The sequence below is a fragment of the Notamacropus eugenii genome, chromosome 5, assembly GCF_028372415.1.
Source record: "Notamacropus eugenii isolate mMacEug1 chromosome 5, mMacEug1.pri_v2, whole genome shotgun sequence".
Lineage (NCBI taxonomy): Eukaryota > Metazoa > Chordata > Mammalia > Diprotodontia > Macropodidae > Notamacropus > Notamacropus eugenii.
In genome coordinates, this window is record NC_092876.1 from 78,977,969 (window position 1) to 79,005,311 (window position 27,343).

General features: G+C 43.0%; 1 protein-coding gene across 1 annotated transcript; it reads right to left on the reverse strand.

Annotated features, from left to right (window-relative positions):
- Positions 1-19: 19 nt before the first annotated feature.
- Positions 20-27,343, reverse strand: CAP1 (cyclase associated actin cytoskeleton regulatory protein 1). The gene is made up of 13 exons (XM_072609934.1): positions 27,217-27,343; positions 14,467-14,588; positions 13,874-13,977; positions 12,681-12,758; positions 7,158-7,301; positions 6,994-7,079; positions 5,017-5,122; positions 4,572-4,749; positions 3,606-3,790; positions 2,844-2,967; positions 2,648-2,730; positions 2,100-2,243; positions 20-1,295 (listed from the first exon to the last, which is right to left on the reverse strand). Exons 2-13 carry the CDS (start codon positions 14,576-14,578, stop codon positions 1,212-1,214), a joined length of 1,428 nt encoding a protein of 475 aa, XP_072466035.1. The 5' UTR covers positions 14,579-14,588; positions 27,217-27,343; the 3' UTR covers positions 20-1,211.

Below are 27,343 nucleotides of genomic sequence, written 5' to 3' on the forward strand. Positions count from 1 at the left end.
ATACACTGTAGCCAACAAATGGGCAAGTTGGCATTAACTTTATTCTAGTTTCTGTATAATTTTAAGTACATAAAGGTTTATTCCCACAAGCCTCAGGAATGGGCAGAAGTCACAGGACAGTCTCCCCCCCCCTCCCCGCCCAAAATTTAAAAAAAATTGCATATTTTAGTAAATATTCTAAAGGGAAAATAAAAACCATTTATACATAGGAAAAGCTATTCAAGGCCTGAAACCATCAAGTTCAAGCCCATGCAACAGCCTATATTGGAGGCTTCATGCTTCTGTTCAGGATATAAACAAAAGCCATGAGCCTCCCAGCCAAGAAAAAAGGTCAAACCGTTTAGGGATAAGGGGAAGGTGGGCGCCAAGAAATGTGGCATGAGCCAAGACAATTCTGAAAGAATAGATGACAGGCACCTGTCAAGATTCATAATAGTTAATGGAAGGGAAGAAGGAATGCCAGATTCCTTGGAATGAGTTTTAAAAAACTTTTCTGAAGGGAGGTGCTTGGCCGACACCCCCAAAGGCTCACATGAAGAGGACCCAGCTTTCACCTAACTGCCGTAGGGTGGACTGTCTGTTGTAGACCCGACTTCCTCTGGCAGCTGGTACAAGGGAACCTCCTGGCATGGCACAGACAGAATGAGAGAACGTGGATAAAAGGAATGCTAACAGGGAAACAAGTTGGCTTGGAATGCTGTGTGCCCGAGTGTCGGCCTTTGGTCCAGGGCAGCCACATCACCGGGCCCAGGAACATCAGTTGGTGCTAGTGAATTAGTTTGGTTAGAACATCTAGCTGGGGTTACACGTCAGCTTCCACTACCTTCCTGAAAAGCATTACCAAAAGGCCTGACCCTTGCAGGAACAACCTGGTCCATTCATCCAGAGGAAGCCATGTGCGTCTCCCTTCCCAAAGCTGAAGCCCATCTGAAAGGGTCTCGAGTTCACCAAGGAGAGATTGGTGATGTGGTTCAAGCTGACATGGAGAAGATGCACCTTCCTGCAGATCACATGCAGATGCCCAATTGACCTGCTGCCCCACCCCACATCTCAGCCTGAGGTATATTCAGTGAAGGCAGGTAGCTGTACTTCTCCGAGGAAAGAGAAGCCTTTAAGAGCAGAAAGGTAGAGGAAATCTAGAGAAGAATCATCTGAATGCAGGTGTATCCCATGGTTTGGGGGGGAGGGCACAGGACCCAGTGGCACACTCCTTATCCAGCAATTTCAGTCACTGTGGTAACCAACTTCTGCCCATTCCACAGTGTCTTGAACTGCTCAGGGACAGGGAACTCATTCTGCAAAGAAGGAGAAAAAGACTGTCAGTGATAGGGCTCAAACAGGCAGTCACTAGACATGAAGTCAAGAGACTGAGCCAGGCTCTGTGATGCTGGGGAAGTAACTGGACGTCTGCAAGGCTCAGTTCCCTACCTGCCATTCTTGGAAGGCAAAAACCTTTAGGTTGATAAGGCACTAAAGAATATGGTCAGATTCTGGACTTGTGCTATTTCTGTTCCTGAGGGGAGGAGCCCAGGGAGTGGGCATTGGTAATGGTAACTGGAACAAGAAGAACCCTTCCCTAAAAAGGACTTTGCAGGCTGCAATGCCATAGCGTGCTTGCTGTCCTTGCCAAACCACAGGTTCCGAACCACACTACTGATTGTGCCCCAGGGACTGGCCTCACCCTAGCTCTCAGGGTAGTCCCTGACCTAGGTCTAGTAATGACTCCTTGTGACTCAGTGCCCCGCTACTGAGAGGTTCTGTCCTTAATGCAGGAGAGAAGAGAGATGGAGGCCCGATCCCTCTCAGGGAGTCATGGGAGAAGAAATGGCTTCTTAGAAGTTCTACCGCATTGCTCCAGCTCAGCTCCCTTCCTCTGATCTCATCCAGATTGCAGAGATAAATGGATTCGATTAACAAGCACATCTCAGTACCTCTGTGCCAGGCTGTGCTGAATTACTTGGTTTTATCTGCTCTTGTGAAGAATCCCCACTGGCTAGTTAGTTCTCTACTCCAACCAGAGAGGCCTGGTCATCCCCTCCAAAAGTCCTTACACTCCTCCTCCCCCTACTTCCAAGAACCCCAGGAGCAAGGGCACTTACAAAGTCGCCACTTTCTGTGGGAATGAGGACATTCATCTCAGAAGACTTGGCACTGACTATCTCACAGTCCAGAGAATTCTTGCTCAGGTACACATGGCAGCCATCTGTCTTATTGATGGAAATAGTTGGCACTTTACCCATCACCTGAAGAGAAAGGAAACAGACGACTCTAAGTCCAGCACTTGGGGTCAGACATTAAGTGGCAGAGCCAAGATTTACACCCAGGTTCTGCCTGTGACAGCTGTGTAACCTTGGACATCACATGCTCCTCTGGGCCTCTTTCCCCGACCACAAAACAGAGTTGAACTGGAGGGCCTCTAAGGTCCCTTCCAGGCCATGAGACTACGCAGGCCCCCACCAGTGGAGACTTGCAGAGGTTATCTAAGGGGGTTCACTCCTCTACCCTTACCACCCAAGTGATCAGCTTTCAGCCCTGTGTTGAATCTGACTCGCCATCAAGGAAGAGAAGGCAAAGTAACATGTGGAGCTCCCATGTCTGTCTCCAGGGTTCCTCTGGGACCAAGAGAAGGAGCCAAGAGATCAGTTACCTGAACTTTGATGTCTTTGCTGTTTATGATCTCCACAATCCCCACAACGTCATCAAACACCAGGCCAAGCTTCTTACAGTTGTCTAGAGAGAGGAGGTGTTGTTACTGCACCACCAACAAAGTCTCCTAGCTTAGACTAGGTTCTGACACACTTTGGCACTCAGACACCCCATGTGGGAGGGTCCCTCACACTCACCTAATGTGATGGAATTGATTTTGCCCTTGATATGGAGTGTAGAACTCACACACTTGTATACGTAAGCCACCTGCTTCAGCTCGGTGTCATTTATCACTAGGTTGGAAACATTCTCCTGGTTTTCCTGTTAAAGATGGAGCACCTCCATTAGCTTCCTTTTTAAATAATCTACTAAAGAAAAACATTTTTGCTGCCGCTTCTAAGCCTGCGTGCTCTCTGAGCCGTGCTCAGAGGCCGTGCTGTCTGCAGTGTCCCCACAAGGTCCCAGCTCCTCACCTGAGCCTCTGTGCTCTGCTGCCCTTTGTGTGTGCTTTGTGTTCTAGCTAAAGCCAAGTCACTGTGGCTCTCTACGCTCAGCTGGCCTCTCCAAGCCTTTCTGTTCAGGCAAACCAGCCCGTGCTTGGGAGTGTGCCCTCCAGCACTCTACCTCCTCATTGAAATCCTTTCTTTTCTCCAAGGCCTCACCGGCATGCCGGCGCTTCCATAACATCATTCCAGACAAAAGGTATTCTTTCCTCAAGGGGCTCCTCACTCTGTTTAAACATCATCACTTGTATCACAGTGATTGTGTCTCCAGTCTTAGTTCCCCAATGGATTATAAGTTTCTTTAGGGTAAGGATTCAATTTAATCTTTCTGTTCCCCATATCAAACACCAAAGGGCCTTGCCAAACCAACAAAATGTGTTAAAAGGAAGGCTGATTCATTACACAATTTTTTCATTCCCCCAACTCCTGTGCTTGCACCCAGGCCCTGAGACTCACCACTCTCCACTTTTTACCCTCCAGTTCCAGCACTGGGGGTTCCTTCTTGGCAGCTGGTTTGGGAGTGGCTCCGCCAGCCGGCTTGGGAGCTGTGAAAGGCTTGGGGCCACTGCGCACAGGTCCACTCTGGCTCTTTAAGGCTGGATTCTTATGAGTCTTCATGTCATCTGATACATGTTTCAGAGCTGCAAAGAGCAAGACATTTTTCAGTTTGTTAGCGATGAAGTGGATCGGGACAAACATGACCAGTGCCAGTGCTTGCACTCCAGGTCACAGAACTGGCAGCCCAAGTGGAGAACACTCAAGGTTTCTCTCTGGAGATGCCTCTGTGGATGCTGGGGAAAGTTACCAGTCAGACTTCTAAGAATGTGGTTTTGTAGAGGACCAGGACCAAACTCCCTCTCTCAAGATAAGAGCCCATTTTCACACCCAGTTTAAGCACTAGTCAGTGCAGTCCTTTTGAAAAGGACAAGTAGGGAAGTCTCCTTCACCCTGTTCCAGAGTCAAATATCCATTTGAGATTTTGGAGAATGTGCCACATACCTTCTGGCTAATCTTGGCCCACCTTTCCTGTTGTCCCAACCACAAGTGGCAATGCATTACATGGCCACTGTATCCAAGGCACTAGGGACATGAAGACAGAAACCAAATCCTACCTGCAAGCCTATACCCTCTCAGGGGAGATATGTATATATATGAGCGTGTGCACACGCACACACATGCACGTATGTGCATGTGTGACAATTTCAAGTGCAAGGACACTGGTTGTTGAGGGATCAGGAAAGGCTTCATTTGGAAAATAGCACTTAGCTTAAGCTGAGCCTGGAAGGAAATTGGGAATGCTCAGAAGCAGAGGTGATGAAGGAATGTATTCCAGGCATGGGGGATGGACAGCGCAATGGAAGATGGGATGTTGTACAAGGACAGTTTAACTAGATGGCAAAACTACATTCCTCAGCCACTTACCATGTGTGATGCCCTCTCCCTGATTAATCTGAGCAAAGAGTGCCGACCGAGAAGCAGACTCATCAGAGCCAGAACTCGTGGGGATGGGGGGAGGAGGAGGTCCAGGTGGTGGGGGAGGAGGGGCTGAGCCAGCTGAGGGGCCTGACAATGTGCCACTCAGTTCTTTTGCTGTGGGTCCCTAGGATAGCAAAGAGGAGATTGGTTAGCAAAGGCCAAGATAATCAGCTATGTCAATCACGGTACTGGTCCCGAAGATGGCAGCCATACCCCACCACCATTCTGTTCTCGCTAACCAGCCCAGCACTCTTGTCCCTTTTTTTCTCCTGTCTACATTATTTAGTTCTCAGGTCCTTCTGGGTAGTACTCTGCCCTGCTGATGCTACCTCAGTCTAAGAAGGCAGCTGGGCCCTTTTCTGGATGAAGGGATAAAGGGGGAAGCACTGACCGTTTTGCTCCAGGCTAGGCCAGTGGTATGGTACTCCTTAATGTATGCCTGCAACTCAGTCCAGATAGTCAGGTAAGCTTTTACCCACTCCACATGCTTCTTATCCCTACAAAGAAAAAGGAAGGACAGTCACAGTCAGGCAAGTGTGGCCTCAGATGCAGCATCCCCAGAAACAAACACCATAAATCCTTAAATTCAGGGTGGGTCCTACTGTACAACACACATCTCATTAACTCCTATCTTGGGAGCTCTCTTTGATATTTGACTATTAAAACACTTAATCAAATGCCAGAAGAATGCAGGCTTTGTCAGGGCTCACCAAGTTCTAAGTGCTTTGAGAGTATAAGCTCAGTGACTTCCTACTGTGCATCATCCAGTGAGGTTCCTCACTACAAAATTGGCCACCAGTGGATGAATTTTCTAGCCACTACAGAATTCAGAAATCACTTTATTCAATAAACATATTTGAGCACTTCCTGTGTGCAGAGAATTGGGCTCTGAACTAGTTGTGGGAGCACCCACATTGACATAATCCCAAACCTCCCAAAGAATACTACTCCAGAACGGCTAATATGGGAATGTTTGGTATGATTCACATGTATAATAAGTATCACATGGCTTGCCTTCTCAATGGACAGAGGAGAGGCTGGAGGGAAGAGAATTTGAAACTAAAAATTCTGAAAATGAATGTTAAAAAAATACTGCTATAAACTTGCCATATCTTGCCTCTATCAGGATCATGAACTCCTTCAAAGTACTGACCCTGGCCTACCTAGCTTTGCAATCTCCCAGGGTCCAGTAGATGCTGCTTAGTAAGTAAAAGAACACAGAAAGATGGGCTTAGAAAAGCTATGCAAGAAAGCAGCCCCTGCCTAAACCACCTGCCATCCTTACTTCCAAAGCAGCACCAGAAAGGGAAGTGGTCAGGGCTGATAAGCTTTGGAGGGAGACAGAGGGCAGCATCAGACAACACCAGCTTGTCATCTAGCTTCTAGAAAATATCTAACACAGGGCCATGAATAGCAGTGGGTAGTCAGTGAAGGTTTACAGAACTGAAAAACTCAACTGAAATAGTATCTGCCTCAAGTAATTTCAGATAGCCAGCTAGGTGACTCAGCAGATTTCTGGGATAAAAAAAAGGCAAACCCAAGGCCATCACGCCAGCTAAAAAGTCCTCAAAGAAACCCATGCCTAAGATGGTGAAGTAATGAACACCTGTCAGCCCTACCTGCTGCTGCCTAAAGGGGAGGGCGAGACAGGGGCAAAGGGAAGAAGAAATGGGAACATTGTAGAAATACATAGAAGGTAGGAAGAGGGGGAAGAAAACAGAAATATTGTCTTTAACTCTTCTTAAAAGAAGACATCTGGGATAATGAAAACCATAGAAAACCACTGAATCTGGAGCTAGAACTTTGGGTGCATCCAAACTCTGCCACTCACTAGCTGCAGGGTCTTGGGCAAGTCACTGCCCTTTTCTGAGCCTCTCAGTTTCTCCATCTGTGAAATGGGGTAGTAATCTCTGCACTCCCTACCTCACATGGCTTTTATAGGGCAAACACTTTACCAACACCTAAAACTCTACAGAAATGGGAATCGCTAATGCATCAGGTACATCAGCAAGATGGCTAAAAGTGTAATGAATTTTTCAGCCACTTAAATTCCTGAAGACCATCTGCTGAGCTGCAGAAGAGTTGCAATCTGTATCAGTGAAGGGAATGCCCTCACCAAAGAAATCAGTCTATTGAAGTATTAATTGTCTATTAATACAAGTGCTCACCCATTATTACCATGCACTAAAAACCAACACCTAAGCAGTTTTTACAGGCCAGCCACATAAGTGCTCATGAGAAAGGGGCCCAGCCACGTGAAGGAAAAACACAGTTGTAAAAAGTACAGGATACAACTGTTTGTGCTAGTGCTGCCAATACCAAGGCACAATCTCCCATGGGGGGAGCAAGCCAAAAGGATGGTACTCACACATCTTTGAACTCCTTGAGCACCCGGTTTGTATAAAACATGGCAGCATCATTCATTTCCTTCACATAAGGGCCAGGCTTTGGTGCCTAAAGACAGAAAAGCCATTAGATATCTAGTCCTTGGGCCAGCCTCCTCCCAAAGGCTCCCAAATGCACCCAGCTCACCATGGCCACCCAGCCCAAAGCGGGGATGCTCTCGCTGACAGCCGAGAGATGATTGAACAATTTGCTGCCTCGGTTCTTCTCCCTAAAGGCCTGGACCTCCTGGATCTGCTCGGAGATAGGTGCCAGGAAGGACGAAAGCTTATTCTGGGGAGAAAAAAGATTTGAGAGACAGTCAGACTCTGGTTTCTGTAAAAGACTGGATCCTGAAGCTTAGTACACACAGGAATGAGCTGAAAGGCTGATCCCAGCTGGTGTCCTCGAATCTTGTCTCTTCCTCACTCCCATCCATGACTGCAAAACTACATACAGCTTGTTAAAATCCCCTGTTATCATGTGTCTCTCCCACTGCTTTATCAATTCAAAGACTACCTGGTACCCTCAGGACAAAGTTTAAACTCTTACACCTAGCACTCAAAGTCTCCTACAGCCCTCCTTTTTCTAGCTCTATCTCCTGTTACTAACCTCTTTACAAATGCTACACATAAGTCAAATTGGAACAAGCATCCTTCCCCCTGAATTACTACCCAGCCTTTAAAAACCAAAAGCAAGAGCTAGTTCCTTCAGGAAACCTTCCCTGATCCTCCTACTGGCAGCCACCTTTCCCTGGGATCTCACATAGTACTTTGTTTTGGAACTCTCAAAAGCTTTCATATAAAATTATATATTATAGTTCTGGATCTGTATCTTTCACCTTACTAGACTGCAAAATGAAGGCAAGGGCTGTGTCTTTACTTTTCCCTCTCCATGGGCCCAGCACAAATCACAAACCTTGCCCCTGATTGGGCTGGGTTCCTGGCATTTGGGAGATGACTGCTGCAGTCAACCAGCCTTTGCTCCTCACCTTTCTCAGGTAATCCCATACTACTGTGGTCATTTCATTCCCAAACTTCTGTAAGCATTTATTGCTTGTACAACAGGCGATCTCCCCCTTTATTCATGCCAACAGCCAGGCTACTCCATTTTCATGTGTCCCTCTTATCTTCCTTCCTCCCTCCCTTCCTCCCATCCTTCCTTCCCTTTCCAAAACTGACCTGCCCGAGGGTGCTTGCTCCACCTAACGAACAACACTGGGAGCTCTACATAAATAAGCAGTGTTCAGATGAGCAAACATGACACAATACTCTCCCCCCAAGTCCTGATGACAGGGCAGTGCCCTTGGAAAGTATGGAGAATCAGCAAATATCCCAATGAGACACTGTATCACGTCAGCAAAATTGCAGACTACAAAATAAACCCTCAAAAGTCAACTGCATTTCCACAGAACAATACCAAAATCTGAGATGCACAAAGAGAAATTCTAAATAACTATAAAATGCATAAAATACCCGGGGATCAACTACCAGAGCACAGAAAAGATGTGTAACAAATTCAATTACAAAATGTTTCTTAAAGAAATAAAGAATAACTTAAAAAGATGGAAGAATAGCCAGTGCACATTGCTAGGCTGTGCCAATATAATAAAAATAACAATACTATGAAAGCTAATTTACACTTTTAATCCTATATAAATCAAATTATCCAAGGAATACTTTATAAAACTTAATAAAATTGTAAGAAAATTCATAGGAACAAAAGACCTAAAATATCAAAGAAATTATGAAAAAAGTAGGGATGAAAAGCTAACAGCACTTCCAGACCTTAAATTATATTTTAAAGCTGCAGCCATCAAAACCATCTGATGAAATCAGATCAATGGCATAGACAGACAAAGAAGAATCAGAAATAATAGAACTCAATAACCCAGTGTTGAATAAAGAGGAAAATAAGTATTACTTAGGAAAGAACTCCCTATCTGATAAAAACTACTAGGAAAACTGGAAAGCAATGTGGAAGAAATTAAGGCTTAAACCAACATCACAAGCCATATTCCCAGTATACTCTAACTAGATATGGGACTGTAATTTTAAAGATTATAATTTAAAAAAAAAAATCAGAAAAAAAGCATACCTTCCATAACTAGGGGTCAGAGATGCATTCTTAACAAAACAAAGGAATAAAGGAAATTAGAAAAGATAAAAATATGTAACTTTGATTACATTTAACCTAAAAGCTTCTACACAGACAAAATTAATGTACCTAGGATAAGATAGGAAGCAGATAAATGGAAAAAAATTTTTTTTTCAAATGTCTCTAATAATAGGTGTAGGGTGTGTGTGTGTGTGTGTGTGTGTGTGTGTGTGTCTGTGTGTGTGTGTGTACACACACCCATCTAACTAAAAGCCATTCTAAGAGATAAGTGAACAAAGAATTCTCTTTTTTAAAATTAATTTTAGTTTTCAATATTCACTTTTATATTATTTTGAGGACTAAATTTTCCCCCCTTACTCCCCTCCCTTGTCCCCAATATGGCTTGCAATCTGATACAGGCTATATATGTACAATCATGTTAAACATGTTTCCACAGTAGTCATGCTGTAAAGAAGAATCAGAACCAAAAGAAAAAACTACAAGAAAGAAGAGAAAACAGTATGCTTCAATCTGTACTCAGACTCCGAAAGTTCTTTCTCTAGATGTGCATTTGCTATCATGAGTCTTCTGGAACTGTCTTAGGTCACTGCATGGCTGAGAAAAGTTAAGTCCATCAAAGGTGGTCACTGTACAATGCTGCGGCTACCGTGCACAACTGAACAAACCATTCTCAAAAGAAATGTAAAGCATTAACCACATGAAAGCTCAAATGTTCCAAATCACCAATTATAGGAGAACTGCAAATCAAAATAACCCTGAAGTTTCATCTTACACCCTGCAAACTGGCAGAGATGACAAAAAACAACAATGTTGAAGGAGTTGTAAGAAAATAGGCAGACTTGTTCGTTGTTGGTGGAGTTGTAAACAGATACAACCATTTTGAAAAATAATTTGGAATTACACAAATAAAGTGACTAAAATGTCCATATCCTTTTATCAGAGATACTATTACTGGGTAAGACCATTAATAAGAACAAAGTCCCTATATATGCCAAAATATTTGATAGCAGCATTTTTTGTGACAGCAAAGAAATAAAATAGATGCCTTTCAACTGGGGAATGGCTAAACAAACTGTGGTATATGAATATAATGGATTATTACTGTGTATGAAACGATGAATTTGATGAATAAAGAGAAGCATGGAAAAATCTATATGAACTGATGCAGAATGAAGAATGACTAAAACAATGTAAATCAAAAGAATCCCATGCACCCCCTCTACATGCTTTCAAGCAAATGGAGCAAAGTTATAAACAATAAATCTTTCTTGGCCTCATTTATAAAATATAGAGAGACCTGAGTCAGATTTACAAGAACACAAATCATTCCCCAATTGATAAATGGTCAAAGGGTATGAACAGGCAGTTTTCAGAAAAAGAAATTAAAGTTATCTATAGTCATATGAAAAAAATGCTCTAAAGAACTACTGATCAGAGAGATGCAAATCAAAACAACTCTGAGGCACCACATCACATCTATCAGATTGGTTAATATGAAAAAAATGTTGGAGAAGATGTGGGAGAGTTGGAACACTCATTCATTGTTGGTGGAGCTGTGAGCTGATCCAACCATTCTGGAGGGCAGTTTGGAACTATGCCCAAAGGGCACAGATTTGACCCAGCAACACTGCTTCAAGGGTTGTATCCCAAAGAGATCATAAAAATGGGAAAAGGACCCACACATACAAAAATATTATAGCAGTTCTTTTCGTGGTGGCCAAGAACTGGAAATTGAGGGCATGCCCATCAACTGGGGAATGGCTGAATATGTTGTAGTACATGAATGTAATGGGATACTATTATGTTATAAGAAATGACAAAGAGGCGGACTTCAGAAAAACCTGGAAAGCTTTAAATGAACTAATGCTGAGTGAAGTGAGCAGATCCAGAACATTATACACAGTAATAGACACAGAATGCGAGGACTGTTTTTGATAGTTAGCCCTTCACAGTAATGCAAAGACCTAAAACACTTGCAAAGGACTCACAATGCAAAATGCCATTCACATCCAGAGAAAGAACTATTGGGTCAGAATGCGGAATGAAGCAGACTTTTTTCTCCTTTGTTATGTTTTGTTTTTCTCATGGTTTCTCCCATTCATTTTAATTCTTCTATGAAACATGACTAATGTGAAAATGTGTTTAATAGGAATGTATGTGTAGAACCCATATAAGATTGCATGCTGCCTTGGGAAGGGAGGAGGAGAAAATCTGGAACTTATTGAAGTGATTGTTGAAAAGTGAAAACAAATAAATTAATAAATTTAGAAGAAAAAAAGAATCTAAAAAAATTTTAATGCTTAAAAAAATTAGCCTTTCTTAAAAGAAGAGATATGAATAAAATAATCCCATCCCACCCCCTTCGCAGAGCAATAGGTCCACTGTCACACACTACACATGTTTTCAGAATTTTTTGATGTACTGATAAGCTGATTTTTCTCAGTTTTTCCCCATCTTTAAAAAAATAGTATTTGTTATATGGAATGGCTCCCTGGGAAGGAAAAGGGGAGGAAAACTGGTGAAAACTATGGCAATATAAAAACCAAGATATTAACTAAAATTTACTTTAAAAAAAAAAAAAAAGGAACAGGTAATAATTCTTGGATCATATATAGTCCATACAAGGCCCAGAACAGCAGGCATTCAAATATGACTGAACCAAATCCAACTGTGGACCTTGGCAATCAGGCAGAAACCTTGGCTAAGCTCATGAAGTGGGTGGGTCATGTTTCTGTGCTCTAAGGAAATATGTTTCCATCCTTCTACTGCTAAACCTTCTTCTGGAAGCTTCTCTACTCCAGGCAGGACAGTAAGCTGAAGCTATGGACCTGCGCCAGGGTCTCAGCTGCCTGACTTGCTACAGAAAACATAGTCTCTAAGACAATGTTAAGACAAGGCACTTCAACCAAACAAGTCCAGAAGAGAAACTGGAGTCAAATGTATTGAATGTTTGCTAGTGCAGTGAAGTCAGCTACAAGTTTCAATGCTGAGATTTACCAAGATGAATTCTCTCTGTGGAGGAATGTCTGAATATCATTCCCAGGAAAAGGAAGACAAAGCATTTTCACTTTAAGAAAACATTCTTTCTCTAACTTGGAATCTTTTGCGTTTCAGCTGCACGATGGAAAGAAATGACACCAAAACCTAGACGGGAAGAAGCAACATTGACATGTGGCACCAGCAGGACCAACATGTATACACACACGCCCACCAAGAAGCCATGGAATCTTTCCCTGACCCACCCAGCATAGGAACCACCACAGTTTAAGGAAGTTCAGCTGAGAGTCAAATTGAAAGTGAGGTCCTGGTGCCTGCCGTGAGGCCAAGCTCATCTCCAGGTGCAGGTAGGGCCTATGTGGACAAACCACGCTTAGGGCAAAGAGCTTCCAAGACCCCCAAATAGTCTCAGCAGCTCATTCCCATCGCTCTAATAAACGTGGGTCTGCCATGGCTTCATAAGCTTCCTAGCTCAACCTTCTGAACTTTCCTCCAGACCCAAAGGAAATTAGGCAAAACCAGCACAGTCCAACTGGACCTGTTACAAGTAGAACTCACCCCATCTGGCTGCTGGCACTGAGAGGCTGTCACCAGAAGAGAGCGTTCAATCTTCAGACCTGTGTGGACCATCTCAGCCTAAGGGAACAAGACAGTCAGGTGTATGTCTGCAACACACCACAGGGGGTGGAGGAGAGACACATTGTGTTCTACCTCCAGACACTTCTATGTCTCCAGCCTAAAGTCTCTCTGTTTCTGAGAGTCCAAGACTTTATAGTCCACAATACAAATGCTCTCAGACTCTGGTCAGAGGCAGCTGGTGGTGCAATGAAGGCAGTGCTTGGACCTGGAGGTAGGAAGACCGGAGTTCAGATCCAGCCTCTAGCACTTACTAGATACATCTCTTCACCTGTGTGCCCCAGTTCCTTCAGTGACAAATTGGAAACAATAACAGCATCTACCTCGCCGTGCTGTTCTGAGTATCAATAAGGTATCTGTCAATAGCTCAGCAAAGCGCCTGGCACAAAGTACTCACTTAACAAATGATAATTCCTTTCCCCTTCCCTGATCAGTTTACTAGCAGGGACCTGAGAATTTGGGACACAGGTGAAAGAAGTTGGTTAGCTGAAGAGTAATGGCAGGGGAAGGAAATAAAGAACAAGGACCACTGTCCCAGGGAGATGGAACAACGGGTGGCTCCTGCTGAGGTAAGAGAAGCACAGAGAAAAAGGCACCTCACAAAGAAAATGGAGGGATACCAGGTTTTTGCCTACTTTACAGTGGTGCCTGGGACAAACCTGAAAATACTTCAGGAACATAATTACTGATGTAAAAGTACAGCTCTATACATTCCAAACCATGATAATGAATCCTGTTACATAACATATTGAGATCAGGTTTGCAACAGTTCCCTAGCACAGAAATGAACCAAATGGAATTTCATGCGTTAGTGGAGCCTGATCTGTGGAAAAACCCACACAACGCATTCAGACACATGTGATACATCTCTCACTAGCAAGGCTACTTATAGCACAGTAGAATGTCAGCAGGAAGAAACCTTTCATAGGAGAAACTGAGGCCAAGAAAATGTGGCTGGCTCAACATCACCCAGTGAGTCACTGGAGAAGACAAAACTCTAACATAGCAAGAAAAACAGAAGTGCAAATGATTCTTACACTAAAGATAATGGGATCTGGAGGTCTGGGGGGAAGTCAATCAGTTCTTATTAGAAAGAACGGAAAAGTCATCCTTACATGTTTCTGAACATCTCCTCCAATTTCTCTGCTGATCTTTAAATAGTCTGCTACTGGGCCAGCAAGCAGAGAGTCAAAAGCTTCCACGTACGGAGCTACTCCTCCTAAAGGAAGAAAGACCACAAAGAAAAGTTAGAAGGCAAGCCAGAGAGAGAGAAATCACTTCTCCAAATACAGTTCTAGCACCCCTTCACATGTGAAATCGACCTCCCCAGCAGTTAGCAATCACAACCTGTACGCCTGAAACAAGCCAGTTGGGAGAAGGGTGGGGTGTGGGGGAGTTCTACAATAAATACCCATCTGACAAAAATGGAGTCATTTTACTGAAGGAAGAACAGGAAACATTACACTAGCAGGAAGCTCTTGTGTTAAAATAGTTTAACCACAGGCCTTCCTACACAAGTCATTTCCTCTCTCCCTACTTATGTACTCACAGGCAACATCAATTTCAGGAGTCAGTTCAACTAGTTTTAGTACTTTAGGAGTTTACGGTCATACAGACAAGATTCAGGTTAGTAATGCAGTATCAAGACCAGAACATGGGTTTTTTCCTGCAACAAGAAAAACCCCTATTGGGCCCCCAAATCACTTACCTTTTGGAGAACTGTCTCCACACCCTCCGTGCATGCCAGAGGAGTGGGATACTGCTTCTAGTCGGCCCACTGCTTTCTCCAGCCTCTCCACCAGAGTTTGCATATCGGCCATAGCTCAGCACCTGTTAAGACAGATCAGATGTCAGCTATTGTGGGAAAATATGACACTGTCTACTAAAAAATCATTTTTTTTTTAAGTTGGTGAGATGGTGAAGAAATATTCATTCTGAGAAGCATTTGATAATAAAATTAGGTATCAATGAATCCAGCTGGTTTTGCAAAAGTTCTCACTGTATGAGGAACTCCCACTGGTTCCTAACTAGAACCACCCAGTAAAAAGATATATGAAACAAGTGGATTCTTATCTCTCTCACCTATTTCACAAGCAGTGAGACATCTGAACTTGCCCCATCCGATTATCTAACAATATCCTCAAGTACAGCAGTGTGCAATATAAAAGAACTGAAAAGAACACTAGAGAATATCTTGGTCTACACACTCTTGTTTTAGAGATGGAAACTGAGGCTCACAGGGTTTAAATATTTGTTCAAGAAGACACAGAAAGTTAGTGGAAGAGTTGAGACCAGAATCCAGCTTTCCCAACAGCCAATCTCATGCGCTGTCCACTTATCATCCTGCTCCACTCAAGAATCTCCATTGCATTTGTGGTTCAACTAGGTCAAGAGAAGAAACCGAGTGATCTCAACTCACATTAAACTGCTTGAGACTCCCACATCAAATGAAATTCATCCAAAGAAAGACAACATCTAGAATACCAGAACACCTGGGCTTGGCACATTTGTATCGCCAAAATGAAAGATAAGGAGCTGGCCAAAAAAGAGCAAAGAATATAAAACTTTCCATGTTCATTTTTCTTTATATACCAGCTCAGGTCTCCAGCTGTCTCACTGATATGCAAAAAGGAGTTGAGCCTTGCAACTATTCTATTCTAATTCTATTAGAATTCTAATTAGAATAGAATTAAAATTCTAATTAGAAAAGAATACAACTATTCTATCTATCTTTAGGATAGAGCAGAAAATCAGAAACCAAACCAAATAATTCTTTCAATTCCCCTGATTTTAGAATTAACATGAAAGTCTCCAAACGCTTATTCTGAATAGAAATGCAAGAAAAAAAAAACCAGATACACTCTCACCTAGTTACCTCAGCAAATGTGTGATACTAACATCTGAATGCAAGAGTTACCTTGATAGCCCTTCTAGTCCAACCCCCTCATTTTAGAGATTTGACGTGACTTGCTAAAAAGTCAAGCAAGCAGCAGCAGAAACAGGTATTTAACCTAGATTCTCTGACAAAATGCAGTGTTGTTTCTACTCTACTTGTGTGTCCTTGGGCAGATCGCTTGAAGTGCTCCAAGACTCACTTTCCCCACCTTTAAAATGAGGAAGTTAGGCAACACGTCCTCTGAGGTCCTTTGGATCTTATGATCCTCTTTTGTCTCTGGTACCTGTCTTAGAAACACACAGAAGGTGAAAACAGCCCAAGCATGGAGTCCAGAGACCTTGGATTCTTGTATTCTCTATACTATGACCTTCACTAATTCCCTTCCCTCAAAAAGTCTTCATTTCATTTATAAAAAATCAATTCAACAACCATTTATTAAAATAAGAGGACTGGTAACAGTCTCCGGGGTTCCTTCCAGCCCTATCTATAATTTTTCAAAGACCATAATCCACCACACCCTATGGATCACCGGGAAAAGATTACTAACAGAAAGCATCAAATCAATCCAGTAAACTTTTTTCCCCAGACACTACCCCAAGTTTCTGCTACAGAAATGTGTGGCTTCAGCAGATGGAAGTCAAGCCAAGGCCAGCATTAGTCAGCTCAAAGATAACCGCTGAAGTCATAGGAAAAAGCAGGCCATTTCCCCCTCTCTGGAGACATAAAAGTGCCAATGTTCTAAATGGTGTACAGGTCTGTCTGCTGGGGTGTACTTACCCAATTTAGTTGAGGAAGACAGTTTCTTCTCAGAACAATTTGGCTTTATTTTGGTTCCTTTTTCCCATAATTCATTTTGTAGCAAAGAACTTGAACAGCCAAACAAGCTGTTCTTCTATCTAGCTAAAGTCAGAACTTAAAAAAAGGAGAAACCCAAACGATCACTTGCAGCTATCCTCTGTCTACAGCTAATGACACAGACTGTGGGTGTCTGGTGTTTGGTAGCCAGGAATGAAGGGTGAATTGAGGTTTTCTGTCTGAATCAAAATTTGATGAAAGCAACAACTGGATTCAGGAGGGTTTCCTCCAGGAGTCTTCTCTCCACTCAACACAGGACATTCCCCTCTCTAGTTGTGTGATGCCTTAACTTCCACAACACTAATGCCTTCCATGGTCTCAAACTAGAAAATACACTAATGAGACAAAACTCAAATAAAACAAAGTGGGGATTTTCTAGAGCCTGCAAAACACAGGCATCTTAGGAAGTTAATGTGATACAAGTAAAAAGAGCTCTCTGATCCTGGAATAAAAAGACTTGGGTTTCAGGTCCATCTTGACACCAGCTAGCTACACGACTTCCCTTCTTTCAGCTGTAGTTTCTTTATCCATAAAATGGAGATAGACAGTATTTCTATCCCATAGATGGTTGTGATATATCCCATAGAGGCTGTGATATATATATATCCTAAGGTGGTTGTGATAAGTGTTTTGTAAACCATATAGCGCTAAAGAAATGAAAGTTAACATTTATCATATAAAAAAGGCAACATGTCATAATAATAAAAATAAATTAATAAAATAATAAGAAGTTGCATTCTAGTCTGTGTTCTCAAGTATTATATGTAGGAAATTCCACAAGGGAAAATAGTTCTAGACAAAAAGACAATTATAGTCATCAGAAAAGGAATGACTAGAGGATCTATCCCATTAAATGCATTAATTCTATATAGTGCCAAGCACTATATAGTATATATATATGTACCTTGTATGTACAAGGTGTGTGTGTGTTCGTCCTTCGCTGCCAAAGAAGACCATGCCATCAGAGAAATAATGACATGACTTGCACTTGACTTTGTTTGGAGTGAGGGAGGGCTATGCAGGTCACCAGCCTCACTTCTCCTCCAGAGCCATCTGAATCCAGTGACCAGATATTCACCAGGATGACTGGAGATGACCCAGGATGAGACAACTGGGGGTAAATGACTTGACCAAGATCACACAGCTAGTGTGTCAAGTGTCTGAGGTGAGATTTGAACTCAGGTCCTCCTGAGTCCTTCACTGGTTCTCTATCCATTGTACCATCTAGCTGCCCCATGTACAAGATAGAGTAGTGACAAAACGGACCATTAGAGTACTTTTTTCTTAAAAAGGAACAAAATGTAGACCAGAAAGAAACAAGGATAGTTTTGGAAATTACATGCTGAATTTATTACATATTTAAAAAGAAAAGCTGGCTATATATGTAAAATATATACTTGTATTCTCATACACAGTCTTCCTTTCCTGCTCTAATGTATATAGAAATATCAATTTTGCTTAATATTTGTCAAATTCAGAAATTTAAAAAAGAACAGTAGACTGAAATAATTAGAAAATCCAAGAAGCAGAATATGCCTAGCAGGAGAAAGTGGTCCACAGGTGAAATGCTGCAGAGTTCAAGATAAAGTAAATGGTAAAAAAGAGTAAATAAGATTTCAGTAACTAAATAAAAGGCCACTGAATTTACCAATTAATAAATCATTGGTAACACTTAGCCAAACTGGATGACTGGTTATTCCTGAATATTATCCTTCATTCCCTTCCCTCAAATCCAGATCCATCTTTCATTCTGAGGCCCAGATATAATCCAACTCCGGTGCCATCTCCTCTAGGACACTCTTCTTTGATCCTCCAATCAGAAGTAATCACTACTTCTTCAAATTTCTAAAAGCATATTTTCTGGATCTTCCATCCGTTACTGTCAGAATCCACCCTGTATCTGATTTGTGTATATATAGCAACCCCTATAGATAGCAATCTCTCCTTGAGGTTAGGAACATTGTTGCTTTTTATTTTTAATATGCCCAACACTAAGCATGGCATGTCACACACAACAGGGCTTTAAAATAAATGTTTGCTAAATTGAACTGTAAGGCAGCTAACCACATAGGGGTCTTCCCAAAGGGGGTGGAATTATTAAAGCAAAGAGCTGTAATTCTATGCCACCAATTCATTTTACTTGAATCTCTAACTTAATGTTTTTGACTGCAATTTCTAACAACCTATATAAGAGGACTGGCCAGCCTCCCCAAATAAGCATTCAGTTCCTCAGACCCCAAGTCAGGACAGGTATGTTCTAGAAGGGATAGCTGCCCCATGGAGTTTGGAACATTTTCAAATTATGGGATCCCTCTTAACTAAACAACAAATATTTACTTGTAATATATTATGGGCTTTGTTTTATGTGGTACCTACCTCATTCAAAGTATCGCCTAGTGGCCAACATGGTGGTGACAAGTCTCTCTAAAGCTAAACTGCTCCTCAAAGATGTAGCTTGCTCCTTGCTTCCAGAAAGAGACTCAAGATACAGAATGTCCATCCAGTGGGTGATGGACTCAAGATGTGTGATGGCACACGTATTTTTGGGCGCGGTCAGCATGAGAATTTACTTTGCTTCACTCCGCATATTTGTTGAGGGCTTTTCATTTTCATTCATCTTATTTTCAATGGGAGGGGAGTTGAATCAAGAAAATAAAAACTTAATTAAAACAAAACAAACAACAACATCTGATTCTCAAACAGCAGGAAGGACCAAACCTGTCATAGCTTGCTTCTTCATAGTCACAGGTCTTGAGAACTCAAGACCTTCTTCACAATGAGGTAAAATGGTCAAAAATCTATAAGCAGGCTATAACACCTTAGCAATGACATGAGCACAAGATCTGGTATAATAGATGTTGTTTAGTTCGATTAGAGTCCAAGGGGTTTTCTTGGCAAAGCTACTGGAGTGTTTTGCCATTTCCTTCTCTAGTGTATCCCCATTTTACAGAGGAGGAATTGAGACAAATAGGGGTTGTGACTTGCAAAGGTCACACTTAGTAAGTGTCTGAAACCAGATTTAAACTCAGATCTTTCTGACTGCACTTCTGGGTACTCTACTGACTGTGCCATCTAGCTACCCCAAGATAGCACACAGGTCAATATAAAAGATAGCACCCAGAAAATGTAAGATGTGAAAAGAGGATGGGCCCATCATGTAACAGATGAGCAGTCCATGGGCTACAAATGGTTCCCACAAAATATGAAAAGATGAAAGGAAGGCCTCAGCACAATGGGCAGATCCTTCATGGGGTATTTACAGGAGGCAGGGTGAGGCAGTAGACAGAGCACTGGTTCTGGAGGCTGAGTACTTGGGTCAAACTTCATCTCTGAGGCTATCTGAGTCTTAACCTAGATCTATTTCCTCATCTATAAAATAAGGAGGTTGTATAAGATGGCCTCCGAAGTCTTGTCCGGTTCTTTATTTATGGGAAGATGTGGACAAGCATTGCCCAGGATGAGGACTGTGATCAGCACTGCTCGGAGAGGGGGAGATCACATATTCACTGAAATATACTATGTGCTTAGCCCTGTGAAGGTAGAGTGGAGGGGCAGGCAGTGGTGGAAGAGACTTGTATCTGCTCCTTTTTCTGAACTGTATACTGGGAGAGTGGCTGGTTTAGGAAGGAAAGTAGCAAGGTCAATCACAGACATTTTGAGTTTCAGTTGACAACAAGGTATCCAAATGGAGTTTGGGACAGAAGTTGTAGGAGGACGCAGAGCTTGGAAGGAAGTCTCAGAGCTTTAACAAAAATATTGTTATGACAAGACCAAGGTCAATCTCCTCTGGGGGCTCATTGGCCTTCTCCTGGGAGTCTCCTCTAAAGTTCTGTCTCAGTCTCCCTGGGTGATTAAGTCACTACTGGAATAGGAAACTCGTGCTTAGTATATTTTCAAACATTCCTCGGTGCTTCAAAGGTACAACTAACCAAGTTGATAGGATGGAGAATCTACAAGACAAACTGTTCCACAGGAACTAGACAGCTGTTTCAAATGTTCTCCTTGGAGGCTCTGAATCTAGGACAGAATGCCACTCCTTAGCCACCATCAGACTACCTAGCATCAATTTTTTCCACTCCCAAAAGCACATGAATTTTCATCACCAGTCTCTTACATGTCACAAAGCAAAAAATAGACATTTTAACAGGAGACGTGAACCAACAAGTTGGGCCAGAGAGCAGAAGGGCAGACAAACCACCCTTTAAAGCCTGAGGTTTAACCAATAAAACCAAAGAACAGAGACAGCTTTACATCAGTTAAACTACCATCTAAACTCAGCACAATAAAAGAGCTACTTACTGTCTTTCTCACAGGGTTTGATTTCAGTGATTAAACCAGTGACATTTCACTGCTTGTGCCACTACCACCTGAGTTTAAGATGTTTTTTTTTAAAAGAGAAAATATTGTCTTTCAAGAATAGCTAGGATCCAATCTGATATAAATGTCTAAGTCCTGTTTCCTCCTTCAAGACAGGCCTTTACAGAAAGAAGTCTCCAAAAGAATAAGTAGGACAAGTGAAAAATACTGCAAAAGACTTACGATTTCACCAATGTGGTGAATTCTCTCCACCAAACACAAACAAATTCCCTCTGCGCCGATCACAATCTCTCCAATCTTAGTAGAAAGCTTCCGAAGTTTTGTGTCCAAAAAAAAAAAAGTAATCACCTGGCGAAAGCCTCTTTGTACTTAGCTAGCCTGGTCCTTAGACCACAAGACAACTTGCCCCTTGGCACAGACTTCAAGAATGCTGGGCATGTCACACTGAGGCACTAGAGTGAAAATTTTGTGAAGAAAAAAACATATTCTTGAATCAGATCCACAAGCCCAATACTGGTATTCCTAAATAGTACCACTGTGACTCTTCAGCAAGGTTTGTTTTTTTAAAATATGCTTCTGTTGTCTCCTGAATAAAACTAAGTTATATTTTTGTCTTTTGACATTAGTTTAAGCCAAAGAAGTAATTTAAGCTCAACAGGCACTTTGTAAACCTGGGATATGCTATATAAGCAGAGACTGTGATGATATATTAGCTCTAACCAAAAACTAGCTAGTTGCAACTCTACTCTCAACAAATTCAGCCACATTCCCTAAAGAAAAGGCATTTGTATCCAGCCAAATCAACCCACCAGGAGCTCTGGAAGGCTACAGAGGCAACAACTGCTCGGATTAACTTCAAATAAAGGCGTTAACTGGCTCTGAAGACCACAAATGCTGGCACCCCTCTTCTCCCCCTCCCCACATTAGACATTTCTGCTGCCACACGTATTAGAAAGAATAAAGATCTCATTTACATAATGGCTTATGGTTGCAAGGTGTTTTGCCTGAGTTAGGTATATAGAGAAGCTACTCTTACTTCCATTTTATACATAAATAAACTAAGGCTTAGAAAAGTGATATGACTCACAGCACTGCTAGTTAAATGATAAAGGCATGACTTGAACCCAGTTCTTCTGGTTCTCAGTCCAGTACTTTTTTCCCCTCTCTCCCTAGGAGACTCTGAGTCTGATTATGCATGGCAAACAAAGCTGTACTGTGATGAGGAATGTTTCTGGAGCACTCATTAATTATGTTGACATGGTGTAAATCAAAAAGGAATAGCTTTTTGATGAATGCTAGTTGTGTTAATCTAGGGACAATGGAATTCTGTATCAACTGGGTCAGTTACCAGACATGTGAAATTTAAAACAAAAATGGTTATCATTCATTAACTGCACATAATCTAAAACCAGGCAACACACACAGATAACAAAGCACCATCATACATCTTCTCTTTGGTTTGCTTTTGTCTTAACAGAAGGAGAAAGGGAACAAAATCTGTAGAATTGGGTCCTACCTATGCCACTGCTCACCACTGGAGTACTGTGATACAGTGGAAAGGGTCCTGGCCTGGAAGTCAGAAGCCCCTGAGTTCTAGTTCCAACTCTGACATTAACTCTCTGTTCAACTTTGAACAAATGATTTCCCCATACGAGTGCAAAATGAGACGGCTACACTAGATGATCCCTCAGGTTTTTCCAAACCTCAAAGTCCACACGTAATTTCCTGCAATCTGTCATTATTTATTACCTAGTAGGTAAAAAAAAAAAAAAGCCTCTGATTATAATAAAGTGAGTTGCTGATCTCAAATGGCAAAAGAATCTGACCCTATCCCTCAAGTAGTATGAGCAAGTCAAAGAAGAGAACAAGGCAATCCCGAGTCTCCTTGATGGAGACGTTAGTTACCTTTTCATGCTTAAAGAAAGAGTAGTAGTTTAGGAATGGCTATTACGTTTTAAAAAGTGCAAATCAGAAACACTGCTTGGAACATTCCCCAAAAAGCTTAAAATCTGAGCCAAACTGCTGAGACACCTTTGTGACTTTTGGGGACCACAAAGTTGCATCAGAAATTTTTCAAACAGGAAGGAACCTAGACCCTTAAAGGGGCACCAACAACAGACATACTAGGTTCAGCCCCATGCACAAGGTCTTTAGTACACTTACCTCTTGAAATAAAAGAGAATCATCATCAAGCCAAGAAAGAAAATTCTTTTGTAGACCATACACTTTACTCCAACTACTTGGCCCTTTGTCCCTCATATCTCAGAAGGTGAAATCAGATATAATGCTTCTCCTATCCACCTTATGGTCCAAATGAGTAATCCAAGCAAAGGCAGCCCAGATCAGCTATACTTCTGCCTCATAACTTTTTAATTCAATTCAGCAAGTCTTAATTAAGCACCCATCAGAAACCCCAGATCCATGACAGATACTAGGGTGTGAAGGATGTACAAAAGAAACCTATGCCCTCAAAGTGGGAACAAAATAAAATTCGGGATATTGAACTTTACATGCATAAAACCATTGGAGAGCAAGAAATACTATAACTGGCAGAATCTGTGGTGCTATTGGAGGGAGATCAGGAAAGGGAGAAGTCCCAATGTGAGTAAGCCCTGTCCCAGAAGGCTTCTAGGAGAAAGTGCAACATATATTGAGCCTTCACAAGAAGGGGCTGTGCTTAAAGGAGCAGAAAGAAAAAAAGGAGGGCTAGCAGCAAAGACAGGAATGGGATAAGAATGAGCTAGTCTGGGGAATAAGAAGATCAACCTGACTGGGGTAGGATATGTGGGAGCCATGATAGAAAGAACTTAAAAAATAAGGCCAAGTAGTTTAGACTAGTTAGAACTATTATATTGTTTTGAGCAGGGTAGTACATAGATTAAAGAGCAGTCTGGCAGCAGCAAAAGAAATTGTAGTTAGGGAGCCCAATAATCTAGGTATAAAGCCAGGAGGGGCCTCAGACTAAAGTAGTAGTAGTGGTGGCAGACTGAATGTGTAAGCATTAAGTCAAAGACAAGGTCTCAAGATTCAGCACTCAGCTTTACACCTCTCACTTTATACACATTCAGCAGAAACAGAGAGCTCACTCAGAAGGCTCCAGCGGGCTCCCTCGGTGGGCCTGTCTGGCTGTCTCTGTCTCTTTCAAATTGAAGTCAGTAAGTGGTTTTTTAAAAGCACATCCTGTCGTCCAATCTACAAAATATAATGTAATTTAAAGGCAGATTCCTAAACAAGCAAAGTGGAAAAAGAGAGCTTTATTCCTCAAATTAGAAATAGTACTTTTACACTGCACACTATAACAATGAAGGTGCTACTTCAAATTTGCATAGAATTTTCCACCTAGGGTAACGTTTGGTTCTCATAAGAGTCACTCAGGGATAGGAAAGACACCTGCGTTCACCATTTGCCAGTTAAGGAATTTCTGGGGAGAAATGGGGTGGAGGGAGAATAATTTACTGGCAGCTCAGGTTAATCATTTATCCTAATGAAGGTAAAACAAGTTGAGGAAGTGTTAGTTTATCTTACGTTGTTAACCAAACAGCACTGGCTACATGGGAGCAAGAATGCAAGAAACAAGACTGTGACCTTAAGCGCCAGAAGACAGAACTGGAAGTCCGGGTCTTTAAATGCCTGTTCAGACATCAGCGGTAGGACCCTGGATAAGTCACAACCCAAGTCTCGATTTTCTCATCAGAAAAACTAAGATGAAAAAACCTGCATTTCCAACTTCACAGATCTGTCCCTGGGAAAGCCTTTGTAATCCTGAAAGTAGGAGAGGTGAGTCACTGCAGCAACAGTCATATCAGGGCAGAAGGGTTTTGAAAGAACATCTTATCATTTGTTGCACATCTCATCTAAGTCTCCCTTATTTTTTTTTTATTAAATACAAAGCAGTACTTTATCTGGACCTATTCTTTATTTTTATCACATTCTTCCTTTTGGATTCCACGTCTCCCTTCCCTGAGCAACAGCAGTAGAATTAGTATTGAGAAAATGGTGGGGACAGCATGGTGGTGGGAAAGAACCTTGTCTGGGAAGCGAGGGAACCTGGCTTCAAATGCTGCTTCTGTCACATATTACTTGACTGTGTGGCCCTGGGTAAGTCCCTGAATTTCTCAATGCTCTAAACAACTCTCTAAACTCTAAGTTTCTCAAGAATTCTCTACACCAGCCCTTGGGACAGAGCTGGCACTATTGCTTACTGTGGCATGAAGTCACAGATCTGATTAAAAAACAAAAATTTGGCCCATTGCCTTCATGGGTAGCTTGGGGTCCATAAAAGAACTATTCAATTTCCCTGACTTCCATATAGCCCTCTCCTCCTCTAGTTCAACTCTGGGCCCAACAGTCTATCTCAAACATCCAAACTGATGTAAGGGTTTCATGCAGTGTTCATACACAAGCAAGCTGATATCTAATTCTCCCACTTTTCTTATTTCATATTTCCTCCATTTCAATGAGACTGGCCTACTAGTCTATCAACAAGGAGAACACCAGAAGAGCCTCTTGCAAGAGGCAGGACTGAGTCTTGAAGGAACTAGTCTAAATGAACTTTGGAGGCCAGAGAACATCACAAGCATGAGGAATAGTCAGTGCTAAAGCAGGTGACAGGAGAATGTCCTGTGCAAGGACTAGCAAGTACACCATAGAAGGGAAGGTGGACAACAGAGTGGGTGGCACAGAAGGGAGCAAAGTATAAGGCTGTAAAGACAGGAAAGGGCCAAGTTTTAAATAGCTTTAAACGCTAAGACAAGCACCCTTGATCTTAGAGATAATAGGGAGCCATTGGACTCTACGGAGAAGGGAAGTGACATGGTCAGGGCAATCACTCTGGCAGCTGAGTGGAGGATGAACTGCAGAGGAGAGTAATAGTCCAGGTGAAAGAGGAGAGCCCAGATTCATGTAAGATGTAATGGTAGCAAAGAGATTTGGCAAGAAAGTAGATATGTGGGATGAATGAGAGTAAAGAGTCAAAGATGCCACAGAGGTTAGGAGGCCTTGGCAGTACTGGTCCCTATAGCCAACATTACATCCCAGTCTTCAAGCCTTTGCACAAGGGCCCCCCCACGTCTGGAAAGCAGTCCTTTCTCACTGACCCTTTTAGAATCTTTCCTCAGATGCAACCTCCTACAGACCTTTTCCTGACTTCCCCTCCCCACCCGTCTTCCCTCTAATAAAATTACTTTGTGTTTACTTCTCGGGATACAGGCTGTATTGCCTCCTGTAGATTTTAAGTTCATTGAGGCAGTAACTACTTCATTTTTCTCTTTATATCATCAGTTCCTTGCATATATCAACACTCAATGCTTTCACAAGTGACTTATGCACAGTCAATGGGAGCTCTTTCAAAATCTAAAAAAGACTACAATAGAGATCTTCCTAGTCTTAAGTTTTTTGAGAGCTGGGTCTGGTTCTTCTCTGTCTTATCCCTAGCACTTAGCACAGTGACTTATACACAGCAGACAAGGGAGCCCAATAAATGCTGACTGAATAAATATTTGTTTAATGAAAAACCCTCCACTCCCCTTTTTTTAAAAGATGTGAAGCCTCCCCCATCTCCAAAAGGTGGGTGGTTCCCAGAGTTCAAAAAGCTGGCCCCGAGATCTTTTAACAAAGGAAATAGGTAGACTATTTGCATCCAAGCAGGTCTTTTCTCCCTCCCCTCCTTCCTCCCCTTTTAACCAACACTATCAAAAGCAGAAGCACCCCGACCTCACAGAGGGAAGAGAAAATGCTCCCCCCGGCAGGAGGTCCGGCAGACTTTAACCAGAAGACAGTTTCCTGCGGCTACTGCCTCGGGGCTGGGATGGTCCTGAGACCAGGCTCCCGGGGTCCCAGCAGAAGTAACAGGAACCAACCCAAATTTTGCACATAGCGAGGCCCGGGAAGCGGACAGGGATCACCGGGGATCGGCTCAGCCCCGGGCTTACCCGGCCCCCCAGGCATTATTCCGAGGTGGGACCCAGGCACCACAGCCCCCGGCCCTCCTCGGACACCCCGCCCCACGGACCCGAGCCCAGCCCCCAACTTCTCAGCTCGAGACCCGCGAGGGGCCACGACCAACCCCCCAGCTCCTCTGCCTCTCCTCTGTGTCCCCTCGAAGACCTCGGCCCGGACAGCCCAGGCATGGAGCCCGGACCCGCCGGAGCGCAGTCGCCGACCCGCGAGCCCGGGCTCGAAAGGAGCAGCCCAGACTCCGGTCCCTACAGGCCGAGCCGGGGAAAGAGAGCCAAGAGCCCCGGTGCCCCTCAGAGAGCCCTGGCCACCCTGACCGACCCTGGCCCGGGGAGAGGCTCCGATGGGCAAGCCCCGATCGCTGGAAGCAGCCGCATTCTCTCACCGATCCTAGTCCCCACCCAAGCCGTGCCCGGCCCGGCCCCGCCGCTTCACCTCAGTCCTCCGTCCGCCTCAGCTGCTGCCTGCGCTTAGCCGCCCTTCACTTCCGGCAGGAACCGCCCAGCAAGCTCCGCGCGACCCACTTCCGGACCCTCTCCAGGGCGGTGCCGGCGTCAGCGAC

Coding starts and splice junctions, on each gene's coding strand:
- CAP1 (XM_072609934.1), bottom strand. CDS start 14,578: ATGGCCGATATGCAAACTCTGGTGGAGAGGCTGGAGAAAGCAGTGGGC. Junction 13,978..14,466: donor TGGAGACAGTTCTCCAAAAG/GTAAGTGATTTG, acceptor TTCTTCCTTTAG/GAGGAGTAGCTCCGTACGTG. Junction 3,791..4,571: donor GGGAGAGGGCATCACACATG/GTAAGTGGCTGA, acceptor TGCTCTTTGCAG/CTCTGAAACATGTATCAGAT.